Source organism: Parasteatoda tepidariorum, chromosome 4 (assembly GCF_043381705.1).
Source record: "Parasteatoda tepidariorum isolate YZ-2023 chromosome 4, CAS_Ptep_4.0, whole genome shotgun sequence".
In the NCBI taxonomy this organism is placed as follows: Eukaryota; Metazoa; Arthropoda; class Arachnida; order Araneae; family Theridiidae; genus Parasteatoda; species Parasteatoda tepidariorum.
Genome location: NC_092207.1, coordinates 76,277,404 through 76,300,374, shown reverse-complemented (window position 1 = coordinate 76,300,374; position 22,971 = coordinate 76,277,404). Strand labels below are relative to the sequence as shown.

At 33.4% G+C, this 22,971-nt stretch overlaps 1 protein-coding gene across 2 annotated transcripts; it reads left to right on the top strand.

Moving 5' to 3' along the window:
- Positions 1–2,934: 2,934 nt before the first annotated feature.
- Positions 2,935–19,053, top strand: LOC107442250 (uncharacterized PE-PGRS family protein PE_PGRS54). 2 transcript variants are annotated; one of them, XM_016055765.4, is made up of 3 exons: positions 3,013–3,164; positions 7,006–7,047; positions 14,550–19,053. In XM_016055765.4, the coding sequence occupies exons 1-3, from the start codon at positions 3,101–3,103 to the stop codon at positions 18,812–18,814; spliced, it is 4,371 nt and encodes a 1,456-aa protein (XP_015911251.2). In that variant the 5' UTR covers positions 3,013–3,100; the 3' UTR covers positions 18,815–19,053. The 2 variants fall into 2 exon arrangements, with proteins under 2 accessions (XP_015911252.2, XP_015911251.2); XM_016055766.4 differs by lacking the exon at positions 7,006–7,047 and having other exon boundaries at positions 2,935–3,164.
- The last annotated feature ends 3,918 nt before the right edge of the window (positions 19,054–22,971 follow it).

The window sequence follows — 22,971 nt, the reverse complement described above, 5'->3', positions numbered from 1 at the left end:
ACATCATCACAAACAAGTTTGAGCCTGTCAGATAATAATGAGTGTGTTTTCTCATTATTATCTGTTATTATTAGGTGCATTATTATTAGGTGCAATTGTATCCCCCCATATTAAAAATTCTTCAAAAATTTCTATTAGATTGTTCAGGAGAGATGTTTGAAAAATGGAATTTTTTCATGGGTTATCAATGAAATCACTAACGATTTGATTTCTTCAAATATTTTAAAAAATAACATCAATGATATTTGCTAGCTCATGGAGAAAAAAAAAGAAAGAGTTTATTTCTCGCTCTCATATACTTAACTATTTCTTATTCGTTATGTCAGATATACTCAATAATGAACATGAACGTGGTAGCATAGGTGGACTACGTCACCAAATTACCATTTCTGACGTTATCTGAAAGTGCGTTTTTTGTTTATAGTTATGCGTTAAAAGGGTGTTTTGACAAAACTAAATAGTTTAAAATTAACGGTATTAAAAATAAATAATATACTGAAAAGCAAAATTAAGAGAGAAATAGTACTAATTGGTTTAGGAGATACATAGAATATAGTTATACTATTATCGAAGCCAATTATGCTTAATTAATTAATTTTGGTGCTAGGTACTAATTAAATAATCCAAAATTTTGGAGAAAAGGTAATTATTCGTTTAAAGGCACTGTAAAAAATCGCTGTACTGTCGCTGTATTGACGTCAATGATGCTTAATTAATTTTGGTGATAGGTACTAATTGAAACAAAACAAAAAAAGCTATGTAAATAAAAAGCAAAAGCATCATTGACGGAGAAATGGAATCGTAGAAGAAACGTGAAAATCTGTTATTGATTCAAATGTTGCTTTATTAATTTAGGTATTAGGCTCTTTTGGTCTTATGGTAATTGGTGCAGTTTTTAGAGTTACAAATATACTAATATAATTACAACTGGTATATTTGGCACTTATTAAAACTGCATCAAAATGTGCAATTTTAATATTGCAACTGCATCAAAATGTGCAATTACTGTGGAAAGAGGTTGTTACGGCCCCACTAAAACAGTGGCCCCCATCCCCCCAAGCTCTTGGGCAAATTCTAAATTCCCCCCCCCCAAACTATTCGTTTTATTTAGTGTAAAACTCCCCCCCCCCAAGCTTTAAGTGGGCGCATCGTGCGCCCACCTCCCCCTCTGGTTGGGGCCCCTGCACGAAAGGGATGAGTACCGGAGTAAAATCGCTTGATTATGGTAAATTTTGACTATCATTAGTTTACCTCGAGCAACAGCAACATGCCAAATGATACTGAATGCAGGTAAAAGTTTTATTTTAATGGAATGAACTACTAAAAACGTACGAGTTTTGTTCTATCTAATAATGTTAAACCTTCGGCAAGGGCAAAATTAATGATAGATAATTAAATCGATGTGTTCGAAAACCAGTCATCTCCACTTTTTTTTTTTTTTTTTTTTTTTTTTTTTTTTCAAAATTGAGATTCTTGCAAATTTAGCTGCGGTAGATAGTTAGGCTAGAAAAAATTCATCTCCTCCTATTTCCTATAGTAAGCAATAAAATCTCAATTCAGTTCGAAAACATTTTATTTATTTATTTTTATAACAATCGTTGAACAGCCGACCCAATTTTTGGAATTCTCCTGGATTAAGTATTGGGAAAAATTTGCCTTTGATGGAACTAACTTGCATTTGCGTTACATGGTGAGGGAGACTACGAGATCCTCCACCGTTAGCCTGAAAGCAAAGGGACTCAAACCTGATTCATCTACCAGAGGATATTTCACGTCAACACTGTGGTCGGTGCAAGCCGGATGCAGATTCGTATCAACCAGCCATCTCTGGGATTCGAACCCGGTTCACCTCATTGGAAGGCGAACGCTCTACCCCCTGAGCCATCGCGGCTCCAGTTCGAAAACATGTCATATCCTGGAGATGACCTGTTCTCGGAATAAATTTGGAAATATATTGCCATATGGCTGCCGTTCTTGCTTATGAAATTGTTCTCCTAACCTAACAATTAATTATTTAGTTTATGCTTGCTGTTTTGTTGATGTTTTTTATCACACACTGAGTGATTCAGAGAGTAGTTCTTTAGATGGTATATGACAGAAAATTAAAGAGTGGTACAAGTAACTATGAACTGTAAAGACTGTATGACTACAAATAATACTATGCTTGATTTCAAAACTTGTGGCCGGAGAATTATAACTAAAATGTGTTATCAAAATGCTCCAATGTTAAAGTGAGGAAGGAGGAATAACTGTTTCAGGTATCACATTATAGCAATTTAACTTATAAAAGCCTGGTAAAGTTGAAGTATCTCCTTTCATTTGGTGATTTATGCAAATTAATATTTACTCTGTACAAAAAAAGTAAAAATCACTTTAATTGATGCAATCCGTATGCTATTTGATTGCTATGCAATTATTATTTGTAATTAGTTGAAATTATTCCTATTCTTATCAATTAGTACTGTATTAATCAGTAAAAAAAAATACTTCACATCTTGAAAATACTCTTAAAAATTCCTCATTTACGTAATATTGATGACTGCGTAATTATTATCTGTAATCAATTGGTATTATCCGTAACCAATTACTACAGTTGTAATCGGGTAAAAGCTAGTTACTCCTAGTCCTAAAAATAATTTTTAAAATGACATCATTTACTTACTAAAGTGGGTAATTTAATTTGTTGTTTTTAAAAACGTGCTTACCAATGGCGTATTTAATTAAGAAATTATTCTAAAGATAAACAAAACGGCGGAAGCACCTGCACAAACAGTATTTTGTTGCCACTATTTTTTAAGTAAAAATCATTTTGAAAAATACTCGGAATATCCAATTAGTTTAAGACTTAGTTCATTGTTGGTACAAGAGTTTTTGTTTTTCGCATAATCTAAGGTTTCAATATTTTGTCTTATAATTGGCAAGGGCAGGTGGTTACACAAAAGAAAAATTGCTGGTCGTTCAAGAAGAGAAACAATTTTTGTGCTTATATTTCTTAATTTATTTTTGAGTTGAGCATCTTTGGAAAACCTTCACTTTACATTGTTAGTAAGAGTGTCAAGCAGTCATCAGAAAAATAGTTCCACAATTCGGGAGGCTTGCAATGAACCTCATTTTCTGCATTGGATTTGCAATCTTGGTTTTGCAGTCCACCTCCTATCCATTGAGTAAGAAAAAAGCTATTTTGCCTTAATTTATGTTTTTTTTTTTTAATGAAGAATTATATATTTTAAACATTTGCACTCTAAGTTTTTAAACATATTTACTTCCACAGACCTAGTGTCCAATATTAGCGAGCAACATTTGGTGAACAAAAAAGTATTTTAGTATTTTTCCTGTTTGCTCAAGCTTTTATAAATTCAAATATGTAATTAGTGTATAAGCAAAAATATTATTGAATCAATGAATTAGAAAACCGGTCATCTTCAAAAAATTAAAAAAAAAACTAATTTTACAGGAGAGACAACAAACTGAATAGTTAAGTATTAGCTTGATTTGTAGAGAGCTTTTTTTACTGCGCAAAATTTTCTATACCAAGTAAGTGGACGTGAAATTTTTATACCTATAGCTATGTATCTACGTCAGCTAAACTTAAAAATATAAGAATCTCAATTTTGTAAAAAAGTGGAGATGACTGATTTTCAGACTCATAGATTCAATTGGATCTACCGTCGTTGGTTTAGGTTTTTAATTACAATGAAAAAATCTTAAGAAAGTTGATTTGAAAATCGAAAATAGCCACTCGCTACGTGGCAAGGCAGCAACAAAAAAAATTTACGACCTAAACTAAATAAACAACCGGTCACTTTTTCCATCTCTTTTTTTTAAAAAAAAAACAAACCTCGTATAATTATAAAAGTACATCTATAGAAACAGAATTTTCATTAAAATTTTCATTAAATGTCGCCATTCAAAATTTAGGTTCTTCAGAATCCATCACTTTGTGGTGGAAAGATTCATGTGGAAGGAGAGTTCTTTCACCATTCACAAATTTCTAAGTTGCCAACTTTGTACATTAAATGCAGGGCCGCCAACTTTCTACGCTTTTTGTGAAAATTTATACTAGTGGTTGCTATGTTTTTGTTTTAATGTGTTATTTTTAATTCATTTAAACTTATTTCCCACACCACTGCTTATAAAGAATTTCAAAGTTCATATGCAACACCACTTTGATCCAAGCTCTTTCGTAGTGAGGTTTTTAAAATATTGGCAACATTACCAAAAGTTCTCAAATATTTACCACTCCATAAAATAATTTGCAGAAAGCGTAGTAGTAGTCAGGCCTGTAAATGTATTTTGCCACCCCAAATATTTTTACATAATCTTCTTTGAAGTCAGTATGTTTAGCTAAATTTTGTCAAACATTTATATTATTTTTATTGTTGAATTAATTTTTTTACAGCCGTAGATTATTTCTAATATGAATTTCTTTAAACTATTATTTAGTTCAAGCAAAAAAATAAATAAACAAATAGTTTGCAAAAAGTTGCTATTTAAATAAAAGAACCTGTCCATATCAGTCACCATCCATTAGGTATGAGAAAAAAGTCGCTAAGACATTAGAATCTACTGGCCATTGGATACTAACTGAAAATTTAAATTTTCAGTTTTTTTTTTTAAAGGTAAATTTAATTAAAGTAACGTTTGTGCCCTTTATGGCATATAAATTATTTGACTCTAGTGGAATTTGTTTCGTTACCAAAAGGCGAATAAGTACACTATAAAAATATGCTACAATATGCAAACAAATGCTAAAAATTAAAATGTATAATTCTTTGAAATAATTACAAACAATAAAAATAAGGTAAATTAAGTTAAATTAAATAAGTATTTTATCGCGGTTTTGAACTTACTTTCTTATTACTATCCATTCTGCTTAAAAACCGTATTTTCGGTCATTATTTAAAGTATGCGTCTGAAGAGGTCCGGCAAATGCTAGAACTAAATAATCTAGAGCAGAATGCAAAAAAAAATGCTAGAACACAACTTTTCTATTCTAACTAAAGATCATAACATTGAGTAGATACTAAATATGTAGATGGACTTTTTTGAAGTTCAAATTGGCGTCTTGCTAATTTAAATTAGTCACAGGTCGCCTCAACTACATATAGATTTATTTATTTATATTTTTCAATATCGTGCCTAACACAAAAATTCTTAACTCTTTCGATATCAGTGTTTTTTTTTGGGGAGAAAGCAATAAATTCTTTTGAACTGAAAAGAAAGCCTTCCTAATAATGAAGACTAAAAAGTGTAGACATTTAGTTAAATCTCAAAGTAATATTTTTCCCAGGAGTTAAAAAAACGCTACCGAAATTTGACAAATCGCAATTGAGGAAGGCGGTTGTACAGAACAACAAATTTGTATTTGGTTACGGGCTAAAACAAAGAGGAGTTTTAGTACAATCATTAGAAACACTTTAAGATTTCAACCCGCAATCAAACAAAATTTTGATGTTCAGCAATTCCCCCTTTCTTTATTGCAATGGACAATTAATCAAATTTTTATTTTATGGCGAAGCTAAGTTAACTGTTAACCGTGACTAAAGCCAAAACGTTAATATTTTCTTCATAACAGCCACTTCTTTGTTCTAAATATAACAAAAACCGGTTCTGAAGCAAGCGAAGAGGTTTATAGTTAGGCGAAAATAAGAACTCCTCCAGACATTCGGCTGGACCTGTGGCGGTGACTATGGTAACGAGGTATGACTATTTCAAGTAGGGGTGCGGGGTCACTGTTTTGGAGTGGTTTCGGCTCGGGTCGGTGGGTGAAAGGGAATCTTTTTCTTCTGTCTATTGTGTTAGTCCTAGAGTGAAGCCACCCTCTCTAAAATGTGCCATTCTTGTTTCCATAGCACCAGACGGCCTCAGACTTTGTGGCGGGAGAAGTTCTTAGCTTAGAAAGACTATGCCTTCCTCATAAATACACAACAGCACGTAATAGAACCGATTGAACCTCTTTCCTGGCATCGGGGATCTCCTTATTTATGGGGCAAATTTAAACATCAAACCAAAATAGTTAAGAAACTCCAACCTGTTTGCGTTGTGCCTTTGTCAAATTAAAATTCGATAGCGTTTTTTTTTTCCTTCCTCGCTTGAATATTGATTTGAGAGCCATGGAGGCTCAGGGTAGAGAGCCTTCGACTTCTAATGAGGTGAAGTGGGTTCGAATTCCTCTGATGGCTGGTCGATTCGAATTCCGCACCCGGCTAGCACCGACCACAGACTGACGTAAAATATCTTCAGTGGTAGACAGATCATGGGTTATAGTCCCCTGGCCGTCAAGCTAACCGTAGGAGCTTTTCATGGTTTTCCTCTCCATGTAATGCAAATGCGAGTTAGCTCCATCAAAAAGTCCTCCACGAAGGCATTTCTCCCAATACTTGATCCAGGAGTTCCCTTGTCTTCTGGATTGGGTTCAAAATTATAAGGCTATGGAGTTGAACGTTAGTCGTCGTAGACCCAAAATTGGGCCGGCTGTTCGACGACGGTTATAAAACAAAAAATATTGATTTGAGAAGTAGAAACTTCTAATGTGAAACTTCTTCTATATATATACCTTTTACCTTAATTTTTAAAAGGATTCTAAAAATATAAATTAAGTGCGGATATTGAGAAACACATTTGGGCCTTAAGGTTGGGTTATAATTGATAGTTAAGGTTGAATTGATATTTTTTTTTAAAAGTCTGGCACTTAAAAATTGTTTGGTAATACCATAAAATAAATCGGTACAAATTGTATTCATAAATTTTATCGACATTCTATGTTCTTAAGCTAGAAAACGAAGTATAAAGCCAAATCTAAGCGGGAATCGCTCCTATTTTGAAAGAAAATAACCATACAAAAGCTAAGATTCTAAAAATAAATTTTCCATGAAAATCATTATAAATTATTCTGTAAAAATGGGTATGACTTGTTTACATGTAGAAATTTTAGTTCTAATTTTTAACAAAGCCAATCAAGTTCACAAATTGGAAAAACAGTTTTTATATTTATTTATTTTTTAGTTCAAGGCAAAGAAAGAGATTGTATAACAGTTATACTACTAAGTAAGTTAATTCCCTTTTTTTTTTTTTTTTTTTTATTNTCACTTTTTTTTTTTTTTTTTTAATTCCTCTATTCTCATTCCTTTTTAACTAATATTCAGCTTTCCTACTGCTTACTCCAAATTATTATAAGTATTAATTAGCGTGTATTATAATTATTTATATTATAATTATTTTTATTATAATTATTTATATTATAATTATTTATATTATCATTATTTGTATTATAATTATTTATATTATAATTATTTATATTATCATTATTTATATTATAATTATTTTTATTATAATTATTTATTTTATAATTAATTAAATTATAATTATTTAAATTACTATTAAGATAATTACAATCAAATCAATTCAAATTCTGTATGTTTTCGATAGAATCGGCGATATAAGAATAAACAAAAAGTCATGTTATCAATGAAATGTAATCATGAAATTAAAAAAAAAATTCACAATCCAGTTGCAAAAATAAAAGATTGAATTTTTGTCATTTTTGTTTCTTTTGCGAAAGAAATATAATAATTGAAGAGCAAGTTAAGTGTTTATTAAATTAGTGAATTTGAGTACTTCGTCTTGTTTAAAAGCAACTGGGAGCTAAAAGTTATTTTTCTTTGAAAATCACCTTATTAATCACTCTAATTTTGGCAGAATAACTTAATATTTTTATAAACTAGGAGCCTTTATCCTTGCACGCTTACATTCGCCAATTTGCTGAACTATATTTTTTTAAGATTTATTCGCGATCTTAAGTTCGATACACACACTCATCACATCTTCCTGATGAAAAAGCCAAAAATCAAGATATTGTAATGGATTGATATTCATTGAGAATTTCACATTTCTAAATTGAAAATCCTTAAAATTTACCGTTGTTCCAGATTGAATCCTATACTTTAACTATATTTTTTTTAACATACTATTAAAATAGACGATAATTTGGATTTTTTTAATAAAGAGTATCGGTCCATGTTATCTTATCCAAAAAACGGGGAAAATATGTATTTTTTGTTAACCATTCGGAATTATACATCTTAATTTCGTTTGAAAAAAGTTTAAAAATTAAGTTTAATGACTCCAAAATTAGTAGAAAATTTCAAAAAGGAGGGAAGTATCCCTTTTTATCTTAATATATGTGACTGCAAAAAAAAAAATTTAACTGCCACTAGTTCGTTTACATTGAAAAAGCCGAAAACGATTAAAAAAAACTTTAATTGAAACTCAACTTAAATAACGGAAGACAGGTAATTTACCTTTTGACATCAAAAAATCATGATTCTATTGTTAATAATTTTTTCTAATCTAAATTTCATGAGAAAAAATAACAAACTTCAACTTTGGCATAAAGTAACTAAAAATATCTGATCGAAGTTTCATATTTTTTCACTCACTAGTGTCACACCAAAAATAATAACTACATAATCTACACCAATAAACTTATATAAACACCGAAAATTCATCTTAAGTTTTTCATAAATGCTTTTTATATTTTTCGTTTTGAATGTGTCAAAATTGAATTTTTTTTTTTAGTCTTCTTAAAAAACGCAGTTTTCATTTTATTATTTAAATAAAGGGGCTGCCCCCACCCCCACACACTGTTAGCTACCACTCGTCAGCCGCGATAATTGTTGTTTCGTGTTGTTTTCTACCTAGGTTGAAATTATTCACTTAAAATATATGTACTAAAAAGAATTCTGTTTGCTCACGCTTATGCCTCAACTTCTCAAATCTAAATATTTCCATGGTAATTCTATTAATATCTATTAGTGAACATAAATAGTTTTTCTTAGCAGTAGTCTTTTAAAATAACATTTAAAAGTATAAGTATATTGTTACAAATTTTGTGAATGCTCAACCATAATTTAATATTTTCGTTTACCAAACAGGTTGATATATTTTTGCATACTTCACATTGTACGTAAAGCTGATCGAATTTTTTAATCATTAAACGAACCTCTTAAACTATATTGTATAATACTATATTAATGTAATGTGCTCCGAAAACAATAATTATAAAAACTATTAATAAATATAAACACCGATTAAAATAAGTACATCTTAAAATGTAGCAAATTACGGTGAGGGTAATATCACAGAACTGTTTTTTAATAAAGAAACAAGTCCTTTAATTTTGTGCTCTTTATTTAGGAAGCAATCGAAATCAAAAACGTAATAAAAAAGGAGTAGAATAAGAAAAAATAAACATTGCAGGTAAATGCGTTAAAATTCGAAATACAAAATGATTTTATAGTAAAACGATACCTTCACGACTTATATTAATTTCAACCAAAAATATGTGGAATTGTGAGAGAACTAGATCTTACCATGTGATTTTCTGGCTAAAATATAATAAATCATTGATAGCATGGTAAACTGTGTCAGACGTTTCTGATTTTATGGAATATCTGATTGCCTGGTGCATGAATTGAAGCATAAAACTTTCACAGTATCAACGATTTCATTTGATCCTGCGACGCTATCATTAGATTTTGTTGAGGTGTTTTTTTCTCATAAATAATTATTTTTTAGCCTTTAATGATTCGCCCTTATTGATAGAATTTCTATCAAATTACTCCAATTTATTACATCATTGAAATTTATTGCATTTATTACATTATTGAACAAAAGGAGGAAAAAATATCCCTAATTTTCACACTCAGTCATTTCAACGAAAGAATTTTCTTTTTAACAAAAAAAAAAAAAACAAAAAAAACTATACCAGAGAGCACATTTTACACTCGTAGTTATAGTCTTTTTATTTATCTATTTAAATTATTTTTTAATTGTTTTATCGTCCCGCAGTGGATCGTTAAGACGCGGTTCCCAGCAGATCACCTAAGGCGAGCATCACTGGCTGCGGTCAGTGTGCGGGTGGGTGACCACTTGGGTTTGTCTGCGTAGGGACCGAGGGTGTGCGGTATTGGTCCTCATTAAACTGTTCTACCGTAAAGTGCTCGACTTCGCGTGCAGGTCGTCTGGCTACTGAAGCGGGGGTGCTATCCCCTCTGCAGAGGATCAAAATTGCGATGGCATGTCTTCGGATCATCCTCAGGGATGTTTCCCAGACCGTCGCCAATAGCCCATTGTGCAGCTCTAGTGCGACGTAAATGATCCTGCGTAATGAAACTACAACTACAACAACATTATTTTATCTCTGATAATATTTCAGTTTTTAAAATGAGGGATTCAGTTTTGTCATAATAAAATTGGAGCCATTTAAAAAATTGGAGAAAATAGTTTTTTTCACAATACACTCTTGGAAAGATAGAAAAATTTTAATCTAACAAAAAAAAAGTTTAGCTTCCTGCCGAAAATAAAAAATTAAAGTGCAAAGCTGTTCCAAGAAACTACGGGAAAATAACGCTGTCTGTCTATTTGGTGCAGCAGTTGCAAAATTATTAGCGCAGATTTTTATGTAGCCTTTAACGAATCAAAAGTGGCCGGTTCAGGCTATTGGTCGAAAATAACGTGACTACTTTATGGGAAAGGAGATGGTATATATCAGGGGTGGCCAACCTGCGGCTCGCGAGCCACATGCGACTCTTTGATGGATTATTTGTGGCTCTCGATAAATGTACCAGAGTTCCCTTTTCATTTTTGTTCTATTGTATTTTAAAAACATTATTATCGTTCCGTATGTTCCGAATTTTGGAAATTTGTACCAGAATCGAAGTATCTTGAATTAAAAAAGGCTGCTTGTCGAATTATTTCAATATTCGGAACAACGTATTTGCGTGAATCATTTTATTCCACTTTAAAATTCGTGAAATCCAAACACCGATCAGTATTAACTAACCAGCATCTCAAAGAATTACTGAGAAGTGCTGTCACCAATTATTCATCAAATTTTAAGCAATTATCAAGAGAAGTAAAATGAATGTGTTTAATTTTTAATATTTAAATTCAATACAGATATTTTGTACTTTTATTTATATGTTTTCAATAAATATAATTTCTGTAAGAAGAAAATTTAATACCTTTTTTGCGTACCTTTTAAATACGTATTTAATATTAATGCGTAATAACAAAAATTTCAAATTTTGAAAAATAGCTCGATTATCAAGGAGTTTGGCCACCCCTGGTATATATTGACTGTCGCTGATTTCATTTTGGAAAATTGCTGAAAATTTTGCCTCCAAACAAGTTTTTTTTTATTATTTTCTTTGTATTTATTTAAAAACTTATTATAATCCCAAGATATATAGCTATATTTTCAAACGTGTTTTTTAGCCTAATATTTCAAAAAATTTAATTTAAATAAAAGAAATAGTTGTGCAATAGAAGAAAAAAAATTCAATTTACGGAATTTTGAATAGGCACTGATGGCAGGAAAAAAAAAGAACAGTATTATTTTGGTTAAGTTTTCGCAAGAATTGATAGGTAATAAACATAAATACTGAAACAGTAGGCAGTATTTTGTTTGGTACTGTTATAAATATTAAAATGTATAATGCATGCGACTAAATAAATATTTTTTAAAATTGTTTTAAAATCGTTCAAAATAAAAATACTATTTACAATTTGCTTAGTTTTGTGATAAATTCTGTTGGAGTCAAAAACATGAAAATAAAATTTAATATCGATATTACGTAAACGTTTTCGATCAATAGCGTGATCCAACAACTTAATGGCTCGTTTCTATTATATTTCAATAAGATGTTTGGGTTTTTTGGTTTTTCACGCTAATGTAAGAAAACCGTAAATAAAACTTAATGAATATCAGTCGTAAAATCTCACTGAAAAAATTTGAAATCGGCAAGGTCGTTTAATTGACATATTTCAAAAGAATTGTTCTAATTAATTTGAAAACCCTTTGAAAATTAAATTTAATTTTAAATTTTTCTCAACGTATATAAATCATTGCTGTAATTTGTTTTCAATTAAAGTCCCTTGATCTGCTTTTTGTTATAAATAATAACACTTTGTAAGGACGCAAGAGGATGGAAATAAACACCATCATGAAGAGCTCAGTATTTTAATTATACATTCACACATTCATTTAACAATAAAGAGTAACAACACAACATTAACTAACATAAAAAGTAAATTTTAAGTTTTACCCAAACTGATTGGGGTAAAAGGGAACCAAGAATATTCGAAGAGCTCATCTTGCGTAATCTCACATCATAAGTCAGAATGGAGACTATTGTTATTGTTTATGCGGATAGAGAGGTAGCGCCATCTGGTGCTACGAATTAACTATCCGTTACAACTTTGAGTTTTATAATTATTATCGCTATTTTTATTTAAAAATGGTCTTAGGGAAAAAAACAATTACGTTGTTGAGCAATTTTTTTTCTGTTACAAGGAATTTTTTTTATAGATCTTAGATCACTTTCGTGTGGCTTATTTCAAATATGCAACGAGTTACTCTCTCTAAGCAACAGTTTTTTTAAAGATCATTTTTGTATATTTTTTGTGGAAATGAACAAGTTTAAAAATTCTATATATAACAGGGGGTCACATAAATGTTGTTACAAAGTTTTAAGGGAGTTAGGGAGATCATTAGGATTAAAATTAGGACCCCCAGACCGGCAATGTAGTCATTCGCCGCTAGGGGCATTTTCCTACTATGACCTGTTCCGAAGAACAGTTCGTAATAAGGGAGCGTCCCTAGCTGCCTAGGATGACATTTCTGGGGATTGTTTAATGTGCATTTTTAATCCTGATGCTGTGCCCTAACTCGCTTCAGTTTGGCGCAACATTTGTGCGGCTTTCTGCTATATATAACGCTTTTAAACTTGTACAATTCGACAAGAATTAGATTAAAATGTCGTTTAAAAAAATCTGTAGCTTCTGGAGCAAAACTTATTTTAGAATTAAAATCCCTAAATCCGAATTAAAGAAGAGGAAGTATTCATGACCTTGCATAATTTGGATGCAATATCAATGAACAATAATGTAAACTTCTAAAATTATCATGTAAATGAACACTAAATTTTGTTCCCCTGTATTTTTCGAGCAAATAACTTTTTTGCTATTGTTTTCTTTCCTACTTTGAAAATTAAATGTTTGATGGAGAATAAAATAGAACATAGTAGACATTTTTGAGGTAAGATTTCAAAACTCCCATCATAGAGCCTTTCAGGAGCAAGTGATAACCAACACAGTGATAGAGCTCACGGGAACCCAGTGATTTTTTTTAATTTTATAACCGTCGTTAAACAGCAGACCCAATTTCGGGTTTACGACTACTAATGTTCAACTCTGTAGCCTTGTAATTTTGAACCCAACCCAGAAAACAATAGAACTCCTGGATCAAGTATTGAAAGAAATTTGCCTTCGTGGAGGACTTTTTGATGGAACTAACCCGCATTCGCGTTGCATGGAGAGGAAAACCACGAAAACCTCTCACGGTAAGCCTGACTGCAAGGGGACTCTAACCCATGATCCGTCTACCTTCGAAGGTATTTTTACGTCAGCACTGTCATCGGTGCAAGCTGGATGCGGAATACGTATCGACCAGCTATTGCTGGGATTCGAACCCAAGTCACCTCATTGGAAAGCGAATGCTCCCCTGAGCCACCACACAGTGACTAGACTTTCCGACACAGTGCTCCAAACCAAGCCATGATCAAAAAAGGCACAATCACAATTTTGCGCCTATGGGCAGAGATATAGTGTCAACAAGTAGTCGATCATCCTAGCCAAAATTAATAAAGCGACCACCAAATCAGCCTACAAAAACCTTAATCGGATAGCCGGACCACGCCAGTCACTTTTTAGGTTATAAATGTTTTAAAATCAATGGTTTATAAATTGTGCAAAGTTTGTAAATGATGTTTGAATCGCTTTTAATAAGCCGTATGATAGAAGAATTTTTCTCTAATTTAATGAGAAGTTTTAATTTAAAAACAAATATACATTTCTAGATTTGTTAATCCAATACGTATAGATATGTCTAAACTGGCGAAATTTAAAAAAATATCCATCCATTCACATTATGCACTCATTGATCAATTGGTTGCCAATAGCAACAAGAGTTAATGGGGGAAATGCATTGTTCCCTTTTACAGCCGGAATATGTAAATAATTATTTGACGACTGTTGAAGGACAACTGATCAAGATCCGTCTCACAATTTAAATATCTCTATTTACTAAAATGACACCCAGTGGTTGAGTAGTAGCTCTTCGCGCTCTCGTGTCACTGATCCTCGGTTCGATCTTAGGGCCGAGCAAGGTTGACTCAGCCTTTCATCCCTTCAGTTGGTCCATAAAATGAGTACCAAGCTACTTGGGGACTAAACACTGGGGGTTCAGTGTTCGGTTGACCACCTAACTGGAACATCTGCTCCACAGAGCCCAAGGTCAAGAAAAATGAGACGGCACAGTAGCCCTGGGTACTCTATGAGCTGTTGAGCCACAGAGTTTAGTTTATTTGCTAAAATAGAGACCTGCATACAACCTATATCTAATCTGTAACTTATATACCTTAACCTGCATTTTTGTTACCGTAAATTTTAAAATGTATAGTTAAAATTTTAATTTCCTTATTTTCCAGGTTATGAATCTTCTGATTATGATAGCAGCGGTGATAACTCTTATGAAGACTCGTCTGAAGAATATGACTCAGAAGGTGGTGGAGAAGACGATTCAGTTTTAAGAAGTCTATCTGGAAATCATGAAGGACAGAATGGCAGCGAAAGGCATGGGAAACATGGAGGAAGACATCGAGGCCATGGACATAGAGACCATTCCAGGGAAGATGGTATTCCAAGACATGCTCATGATAGAGAAAGCCAAGCACCCGAGAGATACGAACATGAATATAATGAAGGCGATCATGAACCAGAAGAAGGTGCGCATAGTCCTGCAAGACATCCGTATAGAAATCATAGATCAAGACATCATGAAAGGAGTCATAAACCAGAAAGAAGTGGTGACGCTCCAGAGGAAACTGAAGGAATAGAAAAAGACTCTGGAGAGGGAAGTAGTGGTTCAGGGGGAAATGATGGGCTTATAAGAAACGATGAAATACTGGGAGGCACAGGTGATAGTAGTGCTTTGGGTAAAAAAGACGATAAGTTAAATGGCGCTGGGGAAGAAAGCGGTGGACTTGAGGGAGTTGATACTGGCTTAGAAAAACAAAAGGTGAGCGATGCAGGTGGTAAAGATGGTGATTTAAGCGGAGCTGATGGAATTTTGGGGAAGAAGGATAATGATAAAGCTGGAAATGTAGGCGGCAACCAAGGAGTTGGTGATAACTTAGAAAAGAAAGATGAATTGTTAGGAGATGCAAATGGAAAGAATGGCGCAGTTGGTGGAGGAGATAAAGATGGTGGACAAAACAGTGCTTTAGGTAAGAAGGAAGAAAAAACAAAAGATGCTGATGGTAAAGACAAAGAGGGAGATGATTCGGGAAAAAAAGATGACTTGTTGAAAGATGTTTCTGGAAAAGACGGTGTTATAAGTGGCGCTAGTGGTGGTTCAGAAAAGAAAGATGAAACGCAGGAAAATACTGGAGATAAAGACATCGGTTTGAAGGAAACAGATGGTGGAGCTCCTGGAAAAAAAGAAGGTATTCTAAAAGGAGGAGGTAAAAAAGATGGCTTGGGAGGAACTGGTGATTCTATAAGTAAGAAAGGCAAAACGTCAAAAACTGCAAACGGGAAAGATGGTGGATTAGGGGAAAGTGGGGGAGTTTTAAAAAAGAAGGACGAAACTTTAAATGGAGCAGGGGGGAAAGATGGTGCTACTGATAGTATCTTAGGAAAGAAGGATGGTAAAGATGATGGTTTAGGTGGAACTGATGAAAGCTTAAAAAAGAAAGCAGAAATTGGGAAGGCAAAGGAAGGAAAAGAGGGGGAATTAGGAGGAGGTAATGGTGACTCAGAGAAAGACAAAAAGTTGTTGGATAATGTTGGGGGTAAAAAAGGTGACTCTGATTCTGCTTTAGAAAAAAAAGACAAAAAGTTGAGTGATAAAGATGGTGCATTAGGAAAAAAGGATGAAGTGTTGAATGACAAAGATGGTGGATTGGGAAAAAAAGATAAATTGTTAAGCGACAAGAATGGTGGATTAGGAAATAAAGGTGAAGTGTTGAGTGACGAGGATGGGGGATCAGAAAAAAAAGATGGACTGTTGAGTGACAAGGATGGGGTATTGGGAGAAAAGGATAAAACGTTGAATGACAAGGATAGTGGATTAGGAAAAAAGGATGGAAAGCTGAGTGACAAAGATGGGGGATCTGAAAAAAAAGATAAATTGTTGAGCAACAAGACTGATGGATTAGGAAAAAAAGATGAAGTATTGAGTGACAAGGATGGGGGATCAGAAAAAAAAGATGGAATTTTGAATGACAAGGATGGGGTATTGGGACAAAAGGATAAAACGTTGAATGACAAGGATAGTGGATTAGTAAAAAAGGATGGAAAGCTGAGTGACAAAGATGGGGGATCGAAAAAAAAAGATAAATTGTTGAGCGACAAGACTGATGGATTAGGAAAAAAAGATGAAGTATTGAGTGACAAGGATGGGGGATCAGAAAAAAAAGATGGAATATTGAATGACGAGGATGGGGTATTGGGACAAAAGGATAAAACGTTGAATGACAAAGATAGTGGATTAGGAAAAAAGGATGGAAAGCTGAGTGACAAAGATGGGGGAACGGAAAAAAAAGATAAATTGTTGAGCGACAAGACTGGTGGATTAGGAAAAAAAGATGAAGTATTGAGTGATAAGGATGGGGGATCGGATAAAAAAGATGGAAAGTTGAGTGACAAAGATGGGGGATCGGAAAAAAAAGATGGAGTGTTGAGTGACAAGGATGGTGGATCGAAAAAAAAAGATAAATTGTTGAGCGACAAGACTGGTGGATTAGGAAAAAAAGATGAAGTATTGAGTGAGAAGGATGGGGGATCAGATAAAAAAGATGGGAAGTTGAGTGACAAAAATGGGGGATCGGAAAAAAAAGATGGAGTGTTGAGTGACAAGGATGGTGGACTAGGACAAAAGGATAAAATTTTGAATGACAAGGATGGTGGATTAGGAGCAAAAGACAAAATTCTGAAGAAAGATGATGGTAAAGATAGTGGATTAGGAGGAACTAATGATGCTTCTGGAAAGGACAAAGTACCAGGTATTGCAGGTGATAAGGATGCTGTAGGAAAAAAGGACGAAAAATTAAAAGATACGAATGGAAAAGATAATTCTCCTGGTGGGGCATTAGAAAAAAAGAATGATAAGTTAGGTAGCCCAGGTGGAAAAGATGATGATTTAGCTGGAGCTGGTGGTGACTTAGGAAAGAAAGAAAAAATTCTAAAGGATGGTGAAAGCAAAGACGGTGTATTAGGTGGAGCTGATGGTGCTTTGGGGAAAGAGAAAAAGTTAAATATTGGAGGTGAGAAAGCTGGCAGTTCAGGTGAAGGGGGAGATTCAAAAAGTTCAGATGGTGGTTTGGGAAAGGAAGGTGAAAAGTTAAAAGGAGTTGAAGGAAATAAAGACGGTTTAGGAAATACTGATAACGTGTTAAAAAAGGATGAAAAGATGAAGGGTTTAGGTGGGGCTGGTGGTAGTGGAGATGGTTTAGGTGGAAGTGGAGGAAAAAAAGGTGGTTTAGGAGGAGCTGGTGGTAGTGGAGCTAAAGGAGTAGATTTAGGTGGAGTTGGAGGAAAAGGAGGTGATGTAGGTGGAGCTGGAGAAAAGGGAGGCGTTTTAGGTGGAGATGGAGTGGCGTTAGGTGGAGATAAAGGGGATGATTTAAGTGGAGTTGAAGGAAAAGGAGGTGATTTAGGTGTTGGAGGAAAGGGAGGTGATTTGGGTGTAGCTGGAGGAAAAGAAGGCGCTTTAGGTGGGGATGGAGTTGGGTTAGGGGGAGCTAAAGGAGATGGTTTAGGTGGAGTTGGAGGAAAAGGAGATGCTTTAGGTGGGGATGGAGTTGGGTTAGGCGGAGCTAAAGGAGATGGTTTAGGTGGAATTGGAGGAAAAGAAGGTGGTTTAGGAGGAGCTGGTGGTAGTGGAGCTAAAGGAGTAGATTTAGGTGGAGTTGGAGAAAAAGGAGGTGATGTAGGTGGAGCTGGAGAAAAGGGAGGCGTTTTAGGTGGAGATGGAGTGGCGTTAGGTGGAGATAAAGGGGCTGATTTAAGTGGAGTTGGAGGAAAAGGAGGTGATTTAGGTGTTGGAGGAAAGGGAGGTGATTTGGGTGTAGCTGGAGGAAAAGAAGGCGCTTTAGGTGGGGATGGAGTTGGGTTAGGTGGAGCTAAAGGAGATGATTTAGGTGGAGTTGGAGGAAAAGGAGATGTTTTAGGTGGGGATGGAGTTGGGTTAGGTGGAGCTAAAGGAGATGATTTAGGTGTAGCTGGAGGAAAAGAAGGCGCTTTAGGTGGGGATGGAGTTGGGTTAGGTGGAGCTAAAGGAGATGGTTTAGGTGGAGTTGGAGGAAAAGAAGTTGGTTTAGGAGGAGCTGGAGGAAAAGAAGGCGTTTTAGGTAGGGATGGAGTTGGGTTAAGTAGAGCTAAAGGAGGTGATTTAGGTGGAGTTGGAGAAAAGGGAGATGTTTTAGGTGGGGATGGAGATGGGTTAGATGGAGCTGGTGGCAGTGATCTTGATTCTACGTTGAAGAAACACGAGAAATTGCTGGGAGCCGATGGTGATTCCAGTAATTCAGAGGGTGCTACGGATGATTTAGGAAAGAAAGGCAAAATATTGAAGAAAGATGGTAGTAAAGATGATGGTGCTCTAGAAAAGAAAGATGACATTTTGAAAGGAAGTGGAAATGAAGGATTGAAAGAAAAAACTCCTCCTATTGCTGATGATAAGAAAGCCTGAGTTAATCGAACGTGTGAAAAATGAAAATATTCTTATTTGAGACATTACATCTTATTTGCCTATTATCAAATTTTTATCAATTAAATTAATCAAGTAGAAGAAGAACTATAATTCTATAATTGCAATATAAATGCTATATTTTAAATTATAGATTTTGTTTATAATACAAATGAAACTTGAATAGATTGTCTTTTTAGCCTGGAATCATTATTAAAGAATTTGAATATTTTCTGATTTTATTTAAGCTTATATTTTCAAAACTATTTATGAGCAGCTTCATCGCTTTTATGCAATTTACACGAAACAACTGCATTTGTTTTTTGATTTGGTAATGTTATAACTGTAAATCATAAATCATTTTATTTTGTAAGAGTTGTACATATTTAATAGTTGCTTTATTGCGTGTATATATTTATTTCCTTATGAAGACATGCTAAATTTTAAAATCAGTGTTGTCTTTTTTCTTTATAAAGGGGAGAGTGTTGTGCATTGCACCAATTTGAACTTTTCTCTTTGATTCAAGCAACTTAGTCATGATTTAAATAAATTTGATATTTCATCGAATATACCTAATATGTTTTTCGATTAATCTTTCGTGTTCTATCATGCACTTCAAAAAACATTAAAAAAAATCAGGAAAATTGGTGTTGTACCTTGGATCTCTATATGCCGTACCTTGGTCATTTGATGCTACTACTTTGAAGTGATATGCACTTATACTAAGTTTTTGAGCACCTTTTTGATTTTAGTAGGCCTAACAAAAATAATTTATTTTTCTGTAAAAATTAGAATTTTATTTTAAAAGGAAAATGGCATCCGCAACTCTAGAGCTCGTGTACGCCCCCTAATGCTGAGTACAGTAAACTTCTTATAGGTGATCACGTCTATCCAACACATTGCGATAATCGCATCTCAATGCGTCCGATAGATGCAACTCTTCGCTTAAAAATAGCTGATCTAACATGAAGGCTTAAGACGAAAGATCTGCTATATTTACCGATTTGAGTGTCTCTTGCAGACGGTTCTATTCTTGAGTCCTTTTAAATTAAGCTTATCAGTGTCCTGAGATATTTATGAAATATTTACCCCGACCTGCCCCAATTTAGGGCATACGGGTAAATGCTTATTAAAATCAAGAAAAACAGAAAAGTACATAAAATACAAAAAGTAACATTACAGAGTAACATTATGTAAACATTACAGAGTCTGATGGCAACAGCAGTAAAATAATTAAAATGCTCCGAGAGTCCCGCCTTATAGTGCCGAAGCCGACGGGGCTTCCCTTATAGTGATCCAAAGACACAAATGAAAAATTTTACAACACATCGCATGAAAGTACAGTATGACATACAATGCATCATGTGCAGGCAGTACATAGGATTAATACGAGTAATATTACAGAGTTAGTTGGGTCGCTAAACCAAAGCGATCATTAACATTGTGACAGGATATAAAGGACACAAAGTATAAACTGTTGATGTATTCAGGAACAGTAAAACATAAAGTGAACCATTAAAAAAAAAACGTGTACCTGAAGTGAACATAAGAAAACATTAAAAGGTCACAGGTAAACGGAGGTCCCAAGTTAATATAGGTCAAAGAACCAATACAGTCGATGACAAATTGACAACAGGTAAGACAGAAGAACAAGGCGTAAGGAGCCAAGAAAATCTCAAATGTAAAACAGTCCTGAGATATGTCCTGAGATATTTATGTATAAAAAAAGGGAAAGTAGTTAAGTTTCAATAAGGATATTCGAAAACTTACCATTTTACCTTTTTTAGTTAAAATTCTCAAAACAAATGTCTATAACAAGGAAAGGGAAGCTGCGAGTTTTTGAATATCTTTTTAAAAAAACTTAAAATTTAAGATAATAAAAAAGAAAATTAAGAAAAACAATAAGTTTTACTTACTGCGCATAAGCTGCAAGTAAATAGAACTCATAAAATAAGTTTAAAGTGTAGAGAAAACATGGAAAAATTACAGAACAATGAAAAAAGGGGAAAAGAAAAGTAATAATAAAAAATAAAAAACTTTTTCTTGAGTGCTCCTCACACTATTGTATTGATATATATTGCTTTGGCAATATTGATACAATATTAGAAAGCACACCTTTTTGCGGATATAATCATGTGATGAAATTTCCCGGATTTCCTTTTTATTTCCCGGATTTTTATTAATTTTTTTCCATTTTTTGGATTTTTTTCTGGTTTTTTATATTTTAATTATTATTTTTCTTTTTCCATTGTTCTGTAATTTTTCCATGTTTTCTCTACATTTTGAACTTATATAATACATGTATATAGTTCTTAGATAAGCTTGAAATTAAAATCAAATTAGAAAATTAGTAACGCCTCTAAATATAAACTTATTCCCAATTTTAAAGGGTTTTCCTGGGCTATTAAGCCACCCACAAAGCAACTTTTCGAATTTGCCACGTGCCTTGGAACTTGACATTTGAAAATAAACAAGTGCGGTTACTACCTTCCTTCGTTCTACTAAAAAAATCCACGATCCGAGCCAGAAAATCTTCGAGGATCTTAACTCCTGATGAATATTTCCCTGCAGTTACGCGCCTTTTCATTGCAGGATTATAGAAACGGCAATTTGTTTGTTTTTCAAAAGCACTTGTCGCGTTCCAATGTTAATAACAAAATAAAAAGGTTGATAGCGGGGGGCCTCAGAGAAATTTTGTCATCTCTTCATCTGATTGACTTCTTACTTCCGTTTTAATAGATCCACATTGCGCAAACGTGAAGTGATTGCTGTACAATCGAGATTGCTCACTGCAGTGGTGGCTAATTTAAGCGAAAGAAATGAAGTAACTGGAGAGGTTTGTAAAATCTCTCTTTATTAATACTTATCAACACACATATAGCTTACCATCCTTTTTACATCTCTCCTAGTAATCACTGTCTAAAGCGTATTTTGAAATAAGAAAAAAAAATTATACTGTTTTTTTTTTTAAGATTGGTTAAAATAAAAGCTCACAATTTATGAAAAAAATTTACCTGATTGTATTACAAAAAGATACAGGTATTGTTTCAAAGGAAGAAATAAGTTTATTTTAATTAAAAAAATTAACTTAAATACAGACTTATACGGCAATAATTATATTGCTAAATATATTTGTATTATTAGTATAATATTAATTACCTATTTTATTATGCAAACACAAATTTTCTACGATGCTAACACCAAAATAGTAAAAAGAATTTATTCAATACATTAATGTTACTCAAGAAAATGTTTTTATTTTAGCCATATAGTATATGAAGTTCAAAAATTGGCATAACTTGTACTTTTATATCGATCCCTAAGCATGTTACCTCATTCTGGTGTTTTCTACACTAGGGAACGCTGCAAGCTCCATACCGCCTATTTTTTCAGGTTACTGTTTCCGGTGTATTTTAAAGCCACAACGTGATCATTGTGTTTTGAGATTCTTGCAAACGTGGCATTTGATTACCTATTACTTGTGTTTACAATGCTAACAATACTTGTGTTTACAATGCTAACGGTGCTAACACTAACGTAAGATTGTGCACAGCTTGTAACAAGAAGAAACAGTAATAAACAAATGGAAAGAGGCCGAATCAGGACTGCCAAAAAAGCGAGTTATTCAAAATCTAGCAGCCATGTCACCTTTTTTAACAATATATCTATAAATAACTAAAACAAATTTTCACTTCAAACTCACCAGAATTACTTAATAGCATTAATATCTTTTGAAATACGGCAGATTTGAGCTCAGAAATCATCTAATTTACTTCTTTTATTGAAAACAAAATTATCCGTTTGAAAATATCGCCTCGCAGAATAAGCTGTAGTAAGCAGTTGCAAACTTTCTAACCGAAACGAGAGCAGGTATTGAGCTCGAGATTGTTATTGTTTACATTTATAATGAAAACACCATCCATTAAGGCCTGTTTACACGGTCCAAGTTCTTGAATCCGAGAAATTGGAGTTCTCGAATGTCACTGATTCGTCGAAAGAAAAACTTGCACATGCGCATTGTGCATATTCAACATTATAAAATAATACATATGTAAGTTTAAAATTACTAAATAAATTCAAATAAAATCATAATAACACAAATAAACAGCAACAGATCAATTTATTTGGACTAAAATATATGAAAACAGACAACAAAATGA